At 36.5% G+C, this 19,740-nt stretch overlaps 3 protein-coding genes across 4 annotated transcripts; 1 reads left to right on the top strand and 2 right to left on the bottom strand.

Moving 5' to 3' along the window:
• Positions 1–1,573, bottom strand: LOC147508297 (F-box protein CPR1-like). Its single transcript, XM_086600861.1, has one exon. The coding sequence runs from the start codon at positions 1,465–1,467 to the stop codon at positions 142–144; it is 1,326 nt and encodes a 441-aa protein (XP_086456987.1). The 5' UTR covers positions 1,468–1,573; the 3' UTR covers positions 1–141.
• A 315-nt stretch (positions 1,574–1,888) lies between these two features.
• On the top strand, positions 1,889–5,950 carry LOC147508296 (magnesium transporter MRS2-1-like). 2 transcript variants are annotated; one of them, XM_086600860.1, is made up of 5 exons: positions 1,889–2,572; positions 4,169–4,297; positions 4,409–4,744; positions 4,830–4,877; positions 5,514–5,950. In XM_086600860.1, the coding sequence occupies exons 1-5, from the start codon at positions 1,961–1,963 to the stop codon at positions 5,517–5,519; spliced, it is 1,131 nt and encodes a 376-aa protein (XP_086456986.1). In that variant the 5' UTR covers positions 1,889–1,960; the 3' UTR covers positions 5,520–5,950. The 2 variants fall into 2 exon arrangements, with proteins under 2 accessions (XP_086456986.1, XP_086456985.1); XM_086600859.1 differs by having other exon boundaries at positions 1,891–2,572; positions 5,308–5,950.
• A 6,791-nt stretch (positions 5,951–12,741) lies between these two features.
• LOC147508295 (uncharacterized) lies at positions 12,742–14,738 on the bottom strand. Its single transcript, XM_086600858.1, has 2 exons — positions 14,532–14,738; positions 12,742–13,131 (listed from the first exon to the last, which is right to left on the bottom strand). The coding sequence occupies exons 1-2, from the start codon at positions 14,686–14,688 to the stop codon at positions 13,040–13,042; spliced, it is 249 nt and encodes an 82-aa protein (XP_086456984.1). The 5' UTR covers positions 14,689–14,738; the 3' UTR covers positions 12,742–13,039.
• Between the last annotated feature and the right edge of the window lie 5,002 nt (positions 14,739–19,740).

The following is a 19,740-nucleotide window of genomic DNA, read 5'->3' as shown; positions in this document are numbered from 1 at the left end:
ACTTTCTAATACTAAGTCTTTCTAGCCACATAGTTTAATTGAGAAAACTTTTGGGTGATAATCCCGTAGTTGTGTTCAAACCTTGCCAACGATACGAAGTTGAACAGGATCGGACCCAAATCATTATTCCAAACACACCCTTCACCATGTCCTACATCCATAATTATTGTACTGTCCCACATACATATTTGACTGGAGGGGCACAAGGCTCGCAATGTAACTCTCAACTTCAAATGTTTGTCCAGGGAAATCATATATCTCTCTCTTTATATCTATGACGCATCCATGTTTTGGATCATACCTCAATAATTCTGTAAACCTCTTTTGCATAATAAGTTCCCCTTTGTTAGTAATGCATAGTGGATTAAAGGCCCAATCTGGTTCCATAAACGGTGATATGGTGAGCAATTTCTCCCATGATTCCTTCAAGCCGTACTCCTTCATCATGAGTATATCAAGATAACTCTTATTTTTACAACGGTACTTGCGGTACAAGCAAAGGCCTCCTTGCAACACGCCCAAATCTATGCTTACTAGAGATGATGTATTGTCAAAGTCAGGCTGCGGTATCTTTTTGTACTCCTCGTTTGCAATATCAAAAGAAACTATTTGTGTAGAAAACTGATCAGGAATAACATGATACCCTAGCCAATGAATTGCACCATTGACAAATGTCCCTCGAACTACGTCTTTGCGTTGGATTGGGCTATGAATGTAATAAGGAACATCACCTTGAATCCTTTTGCATGTATCTGTTTGTAGTGAGTAAAGTAGAACTTCTGATTCACAATAACAGTTTTTACAACCACCAACACCACCATCAACGTCATAATAGTAAAAAATTCTCATCACTTTATAATCATCTATTTTCGAATTGTAACCAAACCCATACACACTAGTGTAACTTCGGCTTCTATCCCTTGAAAATTTTGTCAAAGTGTCCGGTAACTTTTTGTACTCTTTAGTTGATGGATTCCATAGGCACAATGCCATAAAAACAAAACTACAGGTCAATGGTCCCTTTTTCTGATTTTTTGGATAAAAGACCCATGGTCCCTGGCAAGGATTATAAATGCCAATCAAGAAAATCCCATGACATGAACCAAGGGCAATTGCAACAGTTTCCGAAGGAGACTTGAATGGAAAGTCGACCTCTACGGCTTTTGAAAAACTTGCAGAAGACAAAAGGTAGTCCACCGAAAAGAATTTGACATTTCGAAACATAAAATTAAAACCATCTTTTGATTGCATTGACTCATTAAGATGCAGTTTAATAAAAGCACGATCGTTTAATAGAGTGTACCAAGACTTGCATACGCACTTAAATCGTAAAAGAGATTTGACAGGTAGCCTGCAAAGGATGTTGGTGAAGATGTCCTGTGGGATCTCCGTTGTTATTATGTCTTCCTCTTGTGCTCCTCCTCGTCTTTTTTTGGTTCCCATATTAGCAAAATCGCATAGAGACATACTTGTGTGGTATTGGTTGATATGTTTTGCCAAGGGAAAGAAGGTGATGAAGGTAAAGAAGAAAAGAAGGCTAACGTGTTTGTTTTGTTATCAAAGTCTTCTTAAATAGAGATCGCCATACAGGGATTTCTCTCTCCTCCTCTAAAGAGAAATATTCTCTCTCACCCGGGCCCAATAGTCCATTTGGTACGGCCAGTTTATAAAATACGGATTTTGTCACCAACACAAATACTGTATTTCATTTTGGTAAACTAGAATAATTCCAAGTTTCCAACCTTGAAAACTATTCGGTTTAAGTGCATTTTACGTAACAAAAAGGAGATAATTAAAAACTCCACTTCTAATCAAAGGTATATATATAAAAACGGACCAAACCCGAACCCGTTCCCTCACACTAGTCCTTGATCCGTACTCTTAAAACAGAAATGAGATAATTCCATTCCCAGTCTAATAATAATTCAGACCACCACCGTCAAATGGCTAACTAATAATAATGGCAGACCTCAAAGAAAGACTACTTCCACCCCGACCCTTATCTTCCATCAACCTTAGAGAAAACAACTCCACTCGTTTCCCCCCCACCTCAGGAACAACAACACGTCCTTTATTCCATGCCACTGATTTTCTAGGCCTTAAAAAACGTGGCCAAGGTTTAAGATCATGGATACGTGTCGATACTTGTGGCAATTCACAAATCATGGAAGTTGATAAGTTCACTATGATGCGTCGCTGCGATCTCCCTGCACGTGATTTACGTCTTCTAGACCCTTTATTTGTATACCCATCTACTATATTAGGAAGAGAGAAGGCTATTGTTGTCAATTTGGAACAGATAAGGTGTATTATTACTGCTGATGAGGTTTTATTGTTGAATTCACTTGATAGTTATGTGTTAAGGTATGTGGTGGAGTTGCAGAGGAGATTGACTAGTGCTGGTGTTGGGGAAGTTTGGCAATCTGATGGCGGTAATGATGTTATCAGGAAAAGAACTAGAGGGAGTTTTGATAATGTGTTTGGGAATTCGTCGTCCCCGGATTATTTGCCTTTTGAGTTTAGAGCTCTTGAGGTTGCACTTGAGGCTGCTTGTACATTTCTTGATGCTCAGGTGAGTTATATATAATTTTGTAATGCATGTTCCCAAAAAAGTAATTCAAAGAAGGAAACATCAATTCTTGTTTCTCTACTACATATGCTAGGAAACTGAGGAACTTAGTGGAATAGCCATACAGGTGATTCTCTGGTGTAGCAGAGACTATATGACCTGAATGCCGTCATCTATTCCAAACTGTATAAAACAAATGCTAAATATAGCACAAAGTTTAGCGGAACGAAACTTCTAAGCAATGCTCTAATTCTCTAAACATACAATAATATGAATATTAGTTAAACGCCTAAAAGTGCTTCATTTAATATTCCCTTGAAAGTTTATGTTGTTCTTAGAGATACAACGTTCATCGTTTTCTTATTTAATTATTGCTATACTGGGTAGATTATTTCCTAGGTCTTATCTTTTTTTTTTTTTTTTGGAAAGGAGAATTTTATTAAATGTATCAAAGATACAAAAATATCAGCCAAACAGGCAGAACAGTGAGAGAGGACCTCACTTACAGGACCTGCAAGTTCTGACAGAAACAAAAGACCATATACCTACAAGAAAAGGACACCCCAAACTACTCCCCTAAACTACTAATCCCCTGAGCTCCTCACCTCAGCGATGATATCATGCCAATACATAACAATGTCCTTGAAATTGTAATTTGCTCTTTCCTTTAAGCTAGAAGTCCAATACCACAAGAAAGCCTTAACTTCGATACAAGTACGCGCCACGTCTGGTGGTGTCCTTCCGAAAATGTGATTGTTTCTAGCCTTCCATATAGCCCAAATCACAGCATAGGGCACCAATCTCCAAATCTTCACTCCAAACCCCCTACTTCTCAGTCTTGGCCATGCAACTAACCATTCCTCCACAGTATCAATCTGGACAGTTCTTGGGAAAGCGGCCCCAATTGGTTGCATAAGAACAGTCCAGCACTCCAAAGCAAAAGGACGTACTAAAAACAGATGCATGATGGATTCACTGAAACTGCTACACATAGAACAAGTGGGGGAAACATTAAAACCTCTGCGAATCAGTGAGCTGTATCTTGATCGTATTTGGTTAGTATCTCAAAAGCGCTGCTACTCCAGTCGTATGCAGAGGTCCAGATATTATAGGGCTACTTAGGTAGAGTTCTGTTAACCATTAGGCACAAAAGGTTGGAGCACCATTTTGCTGTGTATTGATTTTATAAGGAGCTAAAACAAAGCCTAGTCCTGTGTGCAGCACTTACCTTAGTTGTTGCACCAACCATTTCACCGACAGATGGAAGAACTAATTTCCATATAACCCTTCCCGACAAGCATTTGTTTTCCTGCAAAAGACAAAGAAAAAGGGAAAAAGACTATTCTGTTGACTTAAGATTTTGGTCATGTTATCTTAAGTTGAAATCACAAATGTTTTTGCTGTTGATTGTTTGTATAGTTTGGTAATTTATTTGTATATTCCTAACACTTGATTCCTGCCTAGTATATTTAGATTTTGGTCATGTTATCTTTTTCACAAAGTAGATTCCTGCCTAAATTTACTTTTTTGCATAGTCATTTCCAAGTCTTCAACAATTTGTTTTAGTGGCTCAACCCAACCCTTCTCTGTGTTTATCAGGCTTCTGAATTAGAAGTTGAAGCGTATCCATTATTAGATGAATTGACTTCAAAGATTAGTACATTAAACTTGGAGCGTGTACGTCGGTTAAAGAGCAGACTTGTTGCTTTAACTCGTAGAGTTCAGAAGGTCTGCAGACTTAAACTTGTATCTCTGTTACATTTTATCAAACCATCTTTTCTCTTTTCGTACTAGAATATGCTATCCAGCTTCGAACGCTGTAAAACTTTATTCATGTAGGTTAGAGATGAGATAGAGCAGCTAATGGATGATGATGGAGATATGGCCGAAATGTATCTCACAGAAAAGAAGAGCCGGATGGAAGCATCTTTTTATGGTGATCAATCTTTGCTGGGGTATGGCTCCACTGGGGGTGGGATTTCGGTTTCGGCTCCAGTTTCTCCTGTTTCTTCACCTCCAGATGGCAGGAAGCTTGAGAAGTGTTTAAGCATTGCAAGGAGCAGGCATGAGAGCATGAAGAGTTCAGAGACTGCTCATGAAAACATAGAAGAGCTTGAGATGTTGCTGGAAGCATACTTTGTGGTCATTGACAGTACTCTGAACAAGCTGACATCGGTATAAGCATGTTACATTATCTATTCATTTCAATTGATCTTGGGTACAAATTCTCATCTTCTGTCTCTCTCTTCCTCCTTTCCAGCTGAAGGAGTACATTGATGACACTGAAGACTTCATCAACATTCAGCTGGTTAGTGACCACTAATCTTAAAATAAAATATAAGACAACATTTCTAGTTATTTCAGTTAAGGAATTCAAATAGCTTGTCACAGTAGCAATGAACATGATACACCAGTGAGTGGTTACCACTCCAGTGGTCCCATCTCGGAGATCGTTAGACAAAATTGGCCTCAATAGATGATTGCAATTTGATGTACTCTGGGTTGTCATATTAGCTGGAAGGCACATTTCTAGAATAGACCTGCCCAAGTGTAGTTGTAGCTACCAGCCTACCAGGTAGACCTCCTGAAAGGGGTCCATCCAAAAAAGGTTTCCACCTTCGCCCTTTTGATGGGTACGATAAGCATGCTGCTTAGTAGACCTGCTTTGTATTGGGTTACCTTAAAAAGTTTCCCAGGTTAGAACCTGTCTTAAAATGGGTTCCTTGCATTGGTCACAGGATAATGTTCGAAATCAGCTGATTCAATTTGAGCTGCTGCTCACAACTGCAACCTTTGTTGTTGCAATCTTTGGTGTGGTGGCTGGTGTCTTTGGGATGAATTTCACAGTTCCATTATTTGATGTGCCAAGTGCATTCGGTTGGGTACTCATAATCACAGGAGTATGTGGGGTGATAATTTTTTGTTCATTCTTATGGTTTTTCAGATATAGAAGACTAATGCCATTGTAGATGGACTTAAATGGAAGAAGGGAAGAAAATTACTGCTATTATTCTTTGTACATGTGTTTTGTCAAATGAACTTATATAGGAAAATGGAATAAAGAGAGTTCTCATCCAATGATCATGTTTGCGCCGCTAAACGTAGAGCACAATTTGGATTGGACTTGGATGAGTGGAACATTTAAATGTATTTTGATAATCATTCTACAATACAGTCTAGACCATAGTGAAAATGAGACGGTGTTTGATGGGCGTTTTTGAGGCAATCTGCCGTATAGATGAAAGAAGGAAATTTGTTCAGCATCACAGGTTTAGGTGGTCCACTTTGTATTGGGCGATCTCAATAGAGTACGGACGCTGCTACAACAATGTTTCAACTGTACTGATATGTTAATGAAGTTTCTGTTGTTCGTTTTTCTCATTTTCTGTAGTTTGTTGACTTTTACATAAAATCAACATATTCCAAGTCAACCTTGGACAGAAATTCTTGTACTCGCATATTCAAGGGTACAAAAATACAGAGCAGTACCATGAAAAACCGGTGAAAACCTTTATCCAGTCATGCTACTTCGCCAAGCACGCCACCACTTGCGCTGCAAATAAACATCAGTATTGAGTATCAGCCTTTTTTCCCTTCGCAGTCAGGAAGGTTACTTCAAAATATTTTCATTTTGGATGTAAGACGACTGGGTTTTCCAAATCATTTAAGATGTTAAGTGTTGATACAAGTGTTGGAATCTCTTGTGTATTTCTAAATATTAGTGTGTACAAAGTGGAGGAGATGAACAAATGGTGTTCTCTCCACTTTAGTGCATAGTAGATAGTCCCACATTGGTTATCCACCACATCGGGTAGGGTTCGGGCTTGGGCTTGGGCTTACTGTTGTGGGTAGTGGTTTGACCAATAGCCTAAACTTGTTTTGCCTTTTTCTTGAAAGCAAACAAGTTTCAAAGTGTTCTATTAGGAGTTGGTCTCTCTTCCTCCTAACCTCTATAAATAGGGGATGTGAGTCCATAGAGAGGTGAGACTTGATCGAAACTCAACTCGAGAAGAAAAACTAAAACCGGTCTTTTTCTTCTTCTTCTTCTTCTTCGGCCGGTAGAGAGTTATATTGTTGTTCTAGAGGGTAGTGCGTTTCTAGTGCAAAGTGCAAAAGTCAGTCCGTTAACCATTGAATCTGTGAGAAAGGCGCCATTTTGCATTTTTCGCACCATTGGAAGGGCGAAATCTTTCCTTAATGATGTTCTAATCCGCCTTGGTTATTCTCGATTCTTTGGCGTCCTTGTTTCTTCATTGCATCGTTCTTTTTTCGTTTATACTTTAGTTCGTGTTCATACAACTATTCTAACAATCTTAAGGAAAGAGTTTTGTAGTAGAACAAAGGAGAGTGCTTTAATAACGACAATCAAAAGATAAGTCTTTTACTTTGAGTTATTGTTTGTGTTATTGGGTTATGACTTTAGAAATTTTCTAATAATTTCATTTTTTGGTAGGAAACCAATTAAATATTGAATATTTATTGATCTTTTGTGGTTTATCAAACCCTATATGGTTGTAGACCTTTCTCCTACGTTTGTGGGAGTCAAATATGAGATTTCTATCGAGAAAAACGTCAAAGTTCGTCTTTTTGACAATTTTGCATCACTCGTTACGGAAACTGCTATAACTTTCAGCTCGAGCTCGGTTTTGCAATCCGCTTCTTGTGTTGGATAGCTGATTCAAAGAGCTTTCCATTGGTATAAGGCTTGATACCCAATTTGTCCTGAGCTGGTTTAGAATTACAGTTTTTTTTAACTGTTTTTCTAGAAGGAGAAAAATATGGTAATCCGGTTTTTCAATCGGTTAGGTATCGTATTCTTTCACTCTTTGCAATTCTTTTGGTTTAATTATATGGTGATATTCTTGCCTTGAGTTGCATGCTAGTTTTCTTAGGAGGGAAATCCCTAAGCTTAACCTAAGCTTAAACTTCTTTAATAACCTAGTCAACAAATTATATGTGTTTATCACCGAGGAATTAATTGGTTTGACTAGAAGTAGTTTGATATTAATTTTCTTTGTACATATGTAGATGTATGTAGATGGTCTAAGAGAGACTTTAAGATAGTTAATATCAACTACACTCAAATCTTGGATAGTAATTATAATGTATTCAATGCATAATTGCTTACCTTTATTGAGTGAATGTGTTGTTAGACGATGGTTATAATTATACTGTTGTGAAAATACATGTTAGATGAAGTAACTTGTAGCTTACATCCAATATAACATATGTTAAAGTTGTGTAGCATGCTAGTTTTGGATATTAATCATCGTGGATTTACTTTAAACTTGATAATAGTTTATTGGTAAAAATTTTTAGTTGAAGACATTAATGGGTTGAGCCATTAGATGTTGTGATAGTACTTGAGGTCTTGTTGATAGGGTATTCTATCTTACTTGAGCTCATGTAATAAGAGGAGGTGGAGTCCTCAGTTGTTTTGCATATTCAGTGGCTAGATTTGCTTAAATATCGTATACTTTTTTTGTTGAGGGTACAGTTAAAGTTTACTTTTCCTGAACCTATGATATGATATTTACCATGTTTGGCATGAATGCATTATTTAACATTGACATGAAGTTTAACCATGTCATATATTAAGTAATGAGCATCATTGTCTATGAGAGGAAAAAATATGGGAAACAATCAATATCCTCTTAAACCTAATTTAGTCAAGGAGATGTAAGGTAATGGTTTGTCTTTTTAGACAATATCCTCCAGTGACTATTTTAGACAAGGAGATGTAACGCTTGTGGATTGTCTTATTAGGCATTATCCTCCTATGACTATGAATAAATAGTCAAGGTGATGTACAAGTGTGTGGATTGTCTCTCTATGTAAGTTGGAATGTTGAATGATGAAGAAAAAAAAAATGATAATGATATTATCTTGGGTAAAACTTTTTTCATCTAATTCTTCTATTCTTTAAAATTCATTTGAATCACTTGTGGATTTCCTTTCATATAGATAGCATGAACATAATATGACTATGTTTTATATGATCCATAATCATAGACTTGAGTAAAGTATATTCTTGTCATAAGAGTGCATATTATTGTTGTTGTTTCTTTTAGTGTTTGTAGCGGTATAATGTATTTTGCATGTAAGTTTGATTAGGTTGAGTAACCATTGAACTGTGGGGGGTGGCGACCCATATGCATGATACTGTTTTACCATAGTTCATCTCACAAGATAATTGGAAATACACTGAACTACAAAGTATGGAAAGGTCTTGGGCCTATCCAAAAATGTTTCAAAATGTGGGGGTATCTTACCAAGGCTATTGTGAATGAATCTAAAAGAAATATTTTTTTTGAGACCTAGAACTATCGGTAGATGTTCATTGGTGAAACTCATAATAGTGATGTTTGTTTTAGTTGTCATGTGATGATAACAATTTTGTAGATACCACACTATTATTGAATGTCTTATATGCTAATTTTATTTGAGGTTGTGCTTTTTAGAAATTGGCATAGAGTGGTTGAATGTTCATAATGAACTACATAAGATAATCCCATTATTTCGCACAAGAAATTTGGAAGACTATCAATGAGTATTTTCACCATTCACGGTGATGATGTTTATATGTTTCTCGGAGGAAGATTCATTAACCTATAAGGAAGTTGTATGTCTATGAGAAGTGTCCTTTTGAAGGATACAACTCCTCTAAACCGGACTCTTGATTTATTGGGGGATGTAGGGTGAATTGGATCTTCAAGAGAAAACTAAAACGTGATAGTTGTATTGCAAAATACAATGCTAATAATGATAGCCAAGGGGTTTCAATCGAGACAAGATTTATACTATTTTGAAACCTTGCTCATATAACTAAAATTTCTTCTATAGAATTCTAAAGACTCTAGTTGAGTAGTTGTCTGCTTAAACTACAATACCAAGTAGTACCGGTGATGAGCTGAAGGTATACAATTTAGTTAAATCTTTGTATGAGTTGATTCAAGCGCCTATAAATGGCATGAGCAATTCAACAACATATTAGTGTCATATGGATGTCAAAGTACCGTTGTTGATAAAAAAAAAAAAAATGTGTACTTTCTTTAGAGCAAAGCAAGACATATGTGTTAATCTCTCTTTGTTTAGATGATTTAATATCATGAGTGCTAGCATTAAGAATGTATATGAGACGAGAGAAATTCTATTTGAAACACATCATAAACCGTCATTGAAAATGATAGTTTATTATGTTGTTAAACTCATTTCTGTAACTACTATATTCAGTTGTCAAGATATTGACGTTTGAATATGGTTGAAAGCCACAGCGTACCTTAAACCAGACCGGCCGGATGGTATAGGGGAATTTCGGGCACTACAGAATTGAGTGACTGGTGAATATAGGAATTAAAACTCATGTTGGTCTCATTATAGTGTTATGGCACATAGTAGAAATATTTTTCATTGAAAAGTATGGGTATTATGATAGTAAGCATGTGTTAACACCTTTTGTAGCAAATATCCATCTTATGAAAAATAATCTCCTTGTGTTTTCTCATACTAAATATGTCAATATCAATGGTAGCCAATTGTACTTGATGGATAATGTATGTGAGACATGACATTGCCTACATTAATGGCATACTGAGCTAATAACCCATTGTGTCTTTATAAGGAACTTTGATGTATATTGTCAGATTATCCAAGTACTATAGCAGAGCCATTGATTATGGACTGATATTTAGTAGATTTCCATCATTGTTAGAAGGATAATATGTTATAAATTGGATCCAGTAATGTTTATATGTTTACCTTTGGTGGAAATTGAGTGTCTTGGATATCATCCAAGCTAATCGCCTTAGAAAAGGCATGTGATGATGCTGAGTGGGTTAGCAACCTCTTGGCAAATCTTCCCATTGGCTCTACTTGACCTCTAATGTGTATATGCTTTTTAAATCTGTCTCATTGCAATAGCTAAGACATGTTATCTTATGTGCAATGGGAAAAGAATACATGTAAGTTGAGATATAACTTAATCAAGCAGCTGCTAGAGATTATGTTAGGTTGGACTTAGTTTGGCCACATGTCTAACCGCACCACTTCTTTGGAGGCAAGTGGTTATACGTCGAGGGGGATGGGATTTTTGCCCTAGATAGAGGGCTTACATCGACGGCAACTCCACCTATGTGATTGGAGATCCCATGAATTAGGTTCAAAGGGAAAACAAGTCACCTCGCCGCCTCGGTATGCTATTGTCTTTCTTTGAGACGTCCCACCCTATGACTAGATAGCATTTTTTGTATACTTTGTATAACTTGAATTGCAATGAGAAAGGATGAATTATTTTACTCTTATTGGAATCCATAGTCCATTTTATTTTATAATGAGATAGTGTATTTTAACTGCAATGTACACTTGATGGATATCCACCTACGTGAATGTAGAACTGGGTCGGTTCTTATGAGTATATGGGCAAGTACTCTAGAGCATTCATGGAACACAGGCAGCGCAAGGGCCAAAAAGCGCAACACCACAGAACAGGCATATAATGAAAGAGCAATGTGGGTGCATGTCCTCTATTTTACTACAAGGGAATGTTGGTTCAAAGATTTTTTTAATCCACCACTTTCACGTATTATAAGATATGTTACCCTATGACTGGTTCAAGCCCGTAAAGCACCAGTATCTTATGCATTGTTTTTTCGATTCTCTCTAACATTTCGTTAACCTATTTCTTTTGTAATATCCTATTCCAAAATAGTGGGGGACTATTAGTATTTTGAAATAGTGGGGGATTGTTGGAATCTCTTGTGTATTTCTAAATACTAGTGTGTGTGTACAAAGTGGAGGAGATGAACAAATGGTGTTCTTTCCACTTTAGTGCATAGTAGATAGTCCCACATTGGTTATCCACCACATCGGGTAGGGTTCGGGCTTGGGCTTGGGCTTACTATTGTGGGTAGTGGTTTGACCAATAGCCTAAACTTGTTTTGCCTTTTTCTTGAGTAGCAAGTTTCAGTGTTCTATTAGGAGTTGGTCTCTCTTCCTCCTAACCTCTATAAATAGGACTATGAGTCCATAGAGAGGTGAGACTTGATCAGAAACTCAACTCAGAAAAACAGAAAACTCAAACCAGTCCTTTTCTTCTTTTCTTCTTCCGTCAACCGCCTTGAGAGAGAGTTATTATATTCGTTGCTTAGAGGGTAGTCCGTTTCTAGTGCAAAGTCAGTCTTTTGTTAACCATTAAATCTGTGAGAAAGACGCCTTTGTTGCCTTTCACGCACCATTGAAAGGGGCTTAAATCTTTCCTTAAGGACTGACTAATCCGCGTCTTGGTTATTCTCAGTTAGTGTTGTCCTTGTATTTCTTCATTGCTACTGTTCCTTCTGTTCTACTTTAGTTGCTGTATTCATACAACTATTCTAACAACAAGTGGCATCTCCCACGTGGGATTGTCAAGGCACATGCCTTGCATTTTGGCAAGCAGAACCTTTTAGACTATTACTTAGTGTCACTTGCTATAAAGTTCAACCAGGCCACTGCCGCAGTAAAACTAAAAGTCCGTGGAGTAAATATTAAAGAGTACAGAGCTCTTTCCTGCTTATTAGCTTGGTTCTGCAATAGGGGTCCAGGTGGTATTAAAGCCTAACTAGGAATTATACTAATCTCCTAAACCTCTTCAATAATCCAATCAATTTATCAATGGATTGAGTCCAAGATGCAGGTAACGGGCAGCCAATGAAACAGTAACTTTGCATCTTTGCGACGGAGACTGGAGAAAGCTTCTCATAAGGTTCAGCAGGAGGTAGGGTAGATATAATGGCTGAACTCGTCATACCAAAGATCCTACTGTACCTCGTGCTGAACCTCTAAGAATCTTTCTAATGCAGTTTGCTTCACCCCTGCGGCATTGCTAGAGTGACCCAAACCAAAAGATTAATATATCCTGAGGTTTTGAAGATGCTGTTGTCCTCAATAGAAACCATAGGATTGTCCGTAAGACTGTAACCTGTACAAGTTAGTTACTTCTAGGGAAGAAGCATATGATATAACGAATCACTTTCTGTCTCCATTGATCAGAGTTGTTACACTCAGATCAGTAACAGATGACAAGAATCTGTAAAAACGCAATGATGCCAATTGCAAAGTATTGAGTGACAACTCAAAGATCCCTACTCAAAACTGAAAATCAAATGCCACAAGAACTAAATGCGCTGCACAGAGTATAGGCATGCATGCTGCTATCAAAATTTCAATTTGAAAACTTGAAACTTAGAAGATAACATAGAAGACTTAGTTCTCCCAAGAAATAATTCATCTGAATTCTCCAGTAAGTCATTAACAAGACCTTAAAATAGTATCTGAACGAAAAAGCAACTCAAAATGGACCTATCTAATAATTTATTATTAAGAAACAAAAGTTTGGCAGCATAACTGCATCGATGCTTGAGAAACTTTTCAGCGACCATAAAAAGATTTCACTCCCAATACAAACAACCCTGTTGAACCAAAAGCATTCTGATATCATTTAGAAGATGATGCACTTGAAGACAGCCTTTCACTTCTTGCTCTATCTGCCTTTTCCAAGTAATCCTGATGGGACTGGTGCTTTGATCCTGTATAAAATTTTAAAAAACAAAATATGGATGGAGACATTGTCAAAACCATTGAGAATATCCAAAATACTAATGATAGATATTAAGCTCCGAAACATTTCATTTTCTTTTTCTGGTAAATAAATGCTCAGTGCCATATAGGCATGAAAAAATCAGAAACAGAGAGAAGACTTGTCAATTTTAACTAGTATAGCCGACTGCATCCTACTGAACAATACATGATACCAGAATCATGCCTACATCATTAATTAAGAGAGGTATACATATTTCAGCAAAGATTGATCAGGATAAAACACATAAGAGCTGTGGTTACTCTGCCATTGAGGCTATAGCCTAAATACAAATTTAGGAGATTTCCCATCTAGTGAATAATTATGAAAAGAAGTGTCAATTTGAGCATCAAAATGAAAATCTTGGATTCTACTTTTAACCTATGTTACATCGACACACCATATTTTAAAAATAATCCTTGTCGGATATGTATCCACATGTCTATGTCGGAACATGTAAATGTGTCGGACACATATTGTATGTATGTGATATACACCTCAATTTTTTATATTTCGCACTGTTAGACACTTCATATCCATGTCGGACACATATATCCGTGTCAATTTAACTTAGCAACCCTACAAATCAAGTTGCTGTTATGAACTAACTTGAGTTTTAAAGCTAGTTCTATAAACAAACAGTAACTGAGTTCACAACCTAGTTCACATTAACAGAAACAAAACATTTGAAATAATCTCTGATTCAAAGAATAAAGAATGCATAGCCTAATATCTGTTTCACTGAAACAAGAGCCTGGTTTCTTCTATTTTTTCTTAGCTGCCTCTCTTTTCTTTTTCTGTCCATATATAAGCTTTCTCACCTAACAAAAGATGATACTAGCCTTACACTTGGTAACATCTAAATAAACTACAGAAAACCAAACAAGCCTCTAGCTTAAAAGAAATGACACCCATATCCTTTGTCAATGTCCTGGGACATGACAGTTGCACATCCTTCTACTGAGACCAACACATTGAAACAACTCAGTACTCGGCTTTGTATAAAGCCAAGACTGCAGACTAGTACGCAATGCCGGGGGGTTCACCTGTCCTAGTAAAATACAAAACTACTGATGACAGTATGAATGATGGATGATGGATAAATATCAACAATTTAATTTCTGGCACTTACGCACTTAGTGATTGAATAGTTTTCCATGAAACGTTGGAAATGATTATTAGATGCCTAGATTAGTTATAGCTAATTTATCAGTACAAACATGTAATAAAGATGGTAAACCCTAAAATTAGACATTTAAGAAATGATGAGCTGAAAATATAAAAACTATTGAATTCAAGAGAAATGGTATCTAAATTTGAAAATGAGTAAAGAGAAATAAAAAGAAAGACCTCTATTCATGAGTGTCCAAGGCACAGCAAAGAGGGCACCAATGATTACGATGCCGACAAAGACGTGTTTCTTGTCTCCACTGTATAAGTAATGTTCCATCTTTGACCTGAAACCTCCTCCAACACTTCCATTGCTCTTGCTACTACTGCTCTCCATTTTTTCTTCCCTGTTTTTTTTGCTGTCTTTTCTTTTTTTTTTTTTTTTTTTTTTGGGAGTTCACTTCGCCACGTCAGTGAATTATATAACACGTGGCTTATAATGTCGGATGTTTTCAGCCGCTCCCTGGGCCTGCAATCCTCCTCTGAGTTTCACAAGAGCAAGTCAAATGGTGAGGTGCTAAATTGGGCAACTAAAAGTGTTATATAAGTGACACATAGGCTTTTTAGCTTTTCCAGTCAAATTTGGCTCCCCAAAATCAAAAAACCAATCCAATCGTGTTTTCTATTTTGAAGTGCTAAATGATACAGACGGCATAGTTTCTGCCATCCGTTCATTATTTTTTGATAGACGCAAGACAGTTTACATTGTAAATTCGAAATTTTAACACACTAACGGGCAGAACTATGTCATCCGTCTCCCGAACTTATTATAGCAGCTGCTAGCAAAGATCTTAATTTTGGCTGGGTTTTTTACTCCTTCCAAATTTAAGACCCTTTTAACAGTTTCATTGGAATGACATTTTTGTGGTTGGGGTGCTATATTTGTTTTTAGCAGCCCATATAGCCTTCCATTGGATTTGCTCTAACAAGAGAATGTATAACCAACATTCAACATTCTGTAAGATAAATGTTTCCTTAGGATATAGGATAGGGAAACATTAGTTTAGGGTATATAAGGGTTAACTTGTATTAACTACCCCCTCAACTAGATGGGAAATTAGGGTCTCTCTCTAAACACATTTAATTTGGTTTGACTGTTAATTTTCTAGTCAAACAACTGAAAATAACGCAAATGCCCCCACCTAATTAAAATGAACATTTTATTTTTGAAAAATAATGAGGACATTTATGTCATTTTTAGTTGTTTGACTTGAAAGTTAACGGTCAAACCCAGTTGACTGTGTGTTTAGGGGAAAGACCCTAATTTATCATCTAGTGGGGGAAATCTTAATTGGCTCGTCTAGTGGGGTAACACTAGTTCACCCTATATTTATTCAAGCTTGGGGGCTGCTATAAGTCTGAAATATCAGCTAAACAGTGACTACAATAGTACAATTTTTTTTTTCTTGCACCATTCCATTCCACAGTTCGAGAAGGAAGTATTAAACTGCCAACAATCCAAAGCTGCAAAAACACAAACTTAAGAAAAAAATACAAATTGCTAAAAAGGAGAGTACATATATTACTAATGGTCACTTGGTCACCACAATCACCCAGTCCCCTGTAATTATATAAAACCTTAGAACATATCAATCACCCTGCCTATTTACGAGCATAAATTGAAATTTCTCTGTTGGAGATTAATACCAATATGGCTAGTCAACACTGCATTTGATTATTTCCATCCGAGGCCAAGAAAAAGATATTTACATTCATTATTTTTATTCCTTGGCATTTGGCGTTGCCAAGTTGCATCTCCAGGCAATAACATCCGACAGGACTTTAACTAGAGTAGTATTTCCTTCATAGTTCTTCAAGGCTTTTCCTCCATGATGTTCTTATACCTTAGTTGATTACAAATTTCACTCTCCACTATACATGAACCGGCACAAGCCACAAGATGAAAATCAGTGTATATTCTGTCATAAATAAGGTCTCCGGGAAGCCAATCTGTATGGTGAATGAGTCTTTATCAGTAATTCCCTCGTGTTTCAAAGACTTAACAACCACATTCCGACATACTTGCAAGGATATTACATTCGTTATAAAGGTGGTCTTGAGTACAAGCGGATCCACATCCAAGATTAGTTTCCTCGGGTTTCAAACACCAGCATTATCAAGTATCAACCACATTCTGATTCAAAGTATACCAGTCTATAGCCAAGACAAGCAGAGAACTAAAGCCACAACATTACTTACAGAAATCCTGCCAATCACCTCTTGAAACCTGGATCTAACCCAAACTGAGATGAAAACATTAAACGACTCTTTCCATTCAGAAGAGACACAATGTGAACCATGTCCCTAGAGATGTGCCCTCATTCAGTACTTCTAGTTATGATCACACACTTCACCACTCCAAGAGCAGCCAGCCCTGCCTTACAAAATGACAATTGTGCTCACTTGTAAACGAAAACAAGAAGCTCATCTCACCGGTGCATGTTGATTAGATCTGAGCACAACGAACTTGGCTGATCCAATGACAAAAGCTTTGCCTGAAAAAACTTGTGTACGTCACTTAGATAGTAGTGGTCTAATATGTACACTTGAATGACTTTGAGTGCAAGTGGGAGATTGATAGAGTTTATGCCCTGAAAAGTCATTTTAGTTTGTAATTGTTTTATAATAAATAAAATAGTGTTACATCTTACAATTATTTAGTTATTGTTTGATTAGATCATTCTTAAAAGGGTAATGACCATTTCCATTGAACATAAGATGATCAATGAGGTATATGATACCATTAAGGCCCCTAGGTATATTAAAGGATGGCTAAGTAGTTAGTATTAAGCTAACATGGGAGATTTAGCCTATCGGATTCTTATGGCTAAAAGTGTCATAGCTTTCGATAGAGTTGGGCACCCTATTTATATGGTTGTCATATGATTCTCATTATTGAAAAAGAGTTATATCTCAACCTATGTAGTAAGAGTACTCACTCATCAACACGTGGGTGCTTAAGTGTACACTGACCGATTGCAATTCAAGTGAAAGATGTCTTTGTGAAACTTACTGTCAAGGAGAGATTTCTTTCACACACAAAATATTAGTCAATAAGTCCTTAGACATGATGATTTTATTAGTCACTAAATAGTAGTCTATTGTCTTGATTAAATCATATTGAATCAAAACATGGAATGCATTAAATGGTTTATTTATATAGATGAGCTGTTTGAGTAACAATGAAACTCCAACAAGAGATCATGCCCATACTAAATGGGAGAATATCTATGATTTGGAAATGAATAGATATTATCAATTATCAAATAGTCTTGCAGGTTAAAAGTTTTCAATAGTTTTCTAAAACTATTATACGTAATATTACAAGTATCAAAATGTTTTTGCTTATAGGGTAAATCTTTTATGAGAAAGAGTTTCTCATTTGATAACATTATTTTGAGAATCCGAATGACATACTATAGACTATGGGTTCGACAGTAATTTGAATCCCGAAAAGTCTATAAGAGATATTGAGGTTGGTAGGAATTTATTCTCATAATTAGAAATATTTTGTGGAAGGGGCGACTATGTTATAGATAATATTTAATTTGGGAGTTCAATTGCGATATGGCTATCTCACATCACTCGTAGCACTAAGCTTATTGATTAATTGGTCAATCGGTTAGCCTAAGATTAGCCTGTAATTAAGTATCCCTTAGCAATTTGACGATGTGCTCTACTAGTTACAATTCTAATATATTCTCTTATACAATCCTATAGATAGCATATGATGTTATCTTTTATTATAAGTTGTGGCTCACCGAATAAAATGACATATGATGTTATTTAGTATAAAGAGTATGTACGTATCTACACTATCTATCCCTACTATTTTGTATCCATCACGCGTGAAACAAAAGAATAGAAGTTTTGTTCTTATTTTCTCTTGAAAGAAGTGGGGGGTTATATAACTTCTTCATGCACCTACGTGGGTGGTGGATGAGAAAGAAATGGGAAGAGAAACGTGGGGGTTTTTGTTCTTGTACTACAAGTCTACAAATAGGGAAACAATTCGGTGAATAGAGTATGAAATTCAATATTGAAATACAAAAGAGAAAGTGAGAACAAGAATGTATTAGAGAGATCAAGATACTCTTGAATTCTTGATTACTAGAAGATATTGTTGGCCTGGAGAAACATTGTTAAGGAGCTTTGGACGGATTAATAAAAAAGCTTAGCAACGAGATTATTTGATAAAGCACGTTTCGAAAGTAAGTTTTATTACTTATGATTTTATATTCTATTACATACATATTGAAAACATACTCTATATGTGCAAAAAAATATGTTTTAGCTTTGGGGTTGTTTACATAGGTTGTTTTATTTTCTATCCGCTACGTACTATGTAGCGTCCCCTGGCTAACAATAAGGACTAAGGCTAGGTGCAATGGCTCCGCATTCCCTTAAAATCGGTGGGAGTTGCGGTGGTTTTCTCCCTTTATCTCTATATAACTCTCTATATACAGAGAGTATTATTGAGGAATGAAAAGTGTATTCAACGCGAGTTGAAATTGTGTGGTTTGTGAAAACCCAAACGGCGTCATTTGAAATGGCGTAGAATGTAAAATACAATTTCATACCACACCATTTGAAGTAGAGTGGTTTGCGAAGTGTCCCCACCAAACCACATGCTAATTATGAGAACAACAAATTACTACATTACCCCTTCTATTTTTGTTTTATTACGGATGTATCGTTTTTTTGCTAATTATGTTTAAAAGGGCGCAGGGGCAGTTTCGTCTTTTGCAAAATATGGGTTTCTATTCTACGCCATTTGAAGAAGTTTTAAATGGTTTAAATTTTTTTTTTTTCCGTGTTGGTCGAAGTGGCATTAAAAAAAACTTAGGTTTCAAACTACGCCAATTCAAGTGGCGTAGGATTGTTCACTCTATTGATTCAACCAAACCTACTCTCTATCCGTATAATACTGTTTTTTGGAGGAATAGAGATAGAGAGTGGCAGACCATTGTACTTAGCGGTAGTGGCATTTTGTATCTGTAAAACCGGATAAATCAATGTTTTAGAGATAGAGAGAAGAAAAGGTGAGGCAATGGCACACACTACAAACCACATCTTGCGCCACTTCATCCGGCGTAGAATGAAATTACTTTTAAAAAAAACAGAGAAAACAAAATGTAGTGGGGACACATGCCATATTGAGGCACTTCAACTAGCACTAAATGAACTCTCTAGTCCTCAAATTACTCTTTATATAGAGAGAGTAAAATTGAGATGAGGGGTAAAAACCGGCCGATTTACCACCACTTATTGTGGGATAACGAGCCATTGGACTCAGTGATCTAAGTAAAGCATGCATCCTAAAGAGTAAAGAGTGAACACTTTTACTTTATAGCCCTTAAAACGTTCAATAAAGACGAGGGTATATTTG

This window comes from Coptis chinensis, chromosome 3, assembly GCF_015680905.1.
Source record: "Coptis chinensis isolate HL-2020 chromosome 3, ASM1568090v1, whole genome shotgun sequence".
In the NCBI taxonomy this organism is placed as follows: domain Eukaryota; kingdom Viridiplantae; phylum Streptophyta; class Magnoliopsida; order Ranunculales; family Ranunculaceae; genus Coptis; species Coptis chinensis.
The sequence above is the reverse complement of the archived record's forward strand: the minus strand, read 5'-3'. Positions and strand labels throughout refer to the sequence as shown.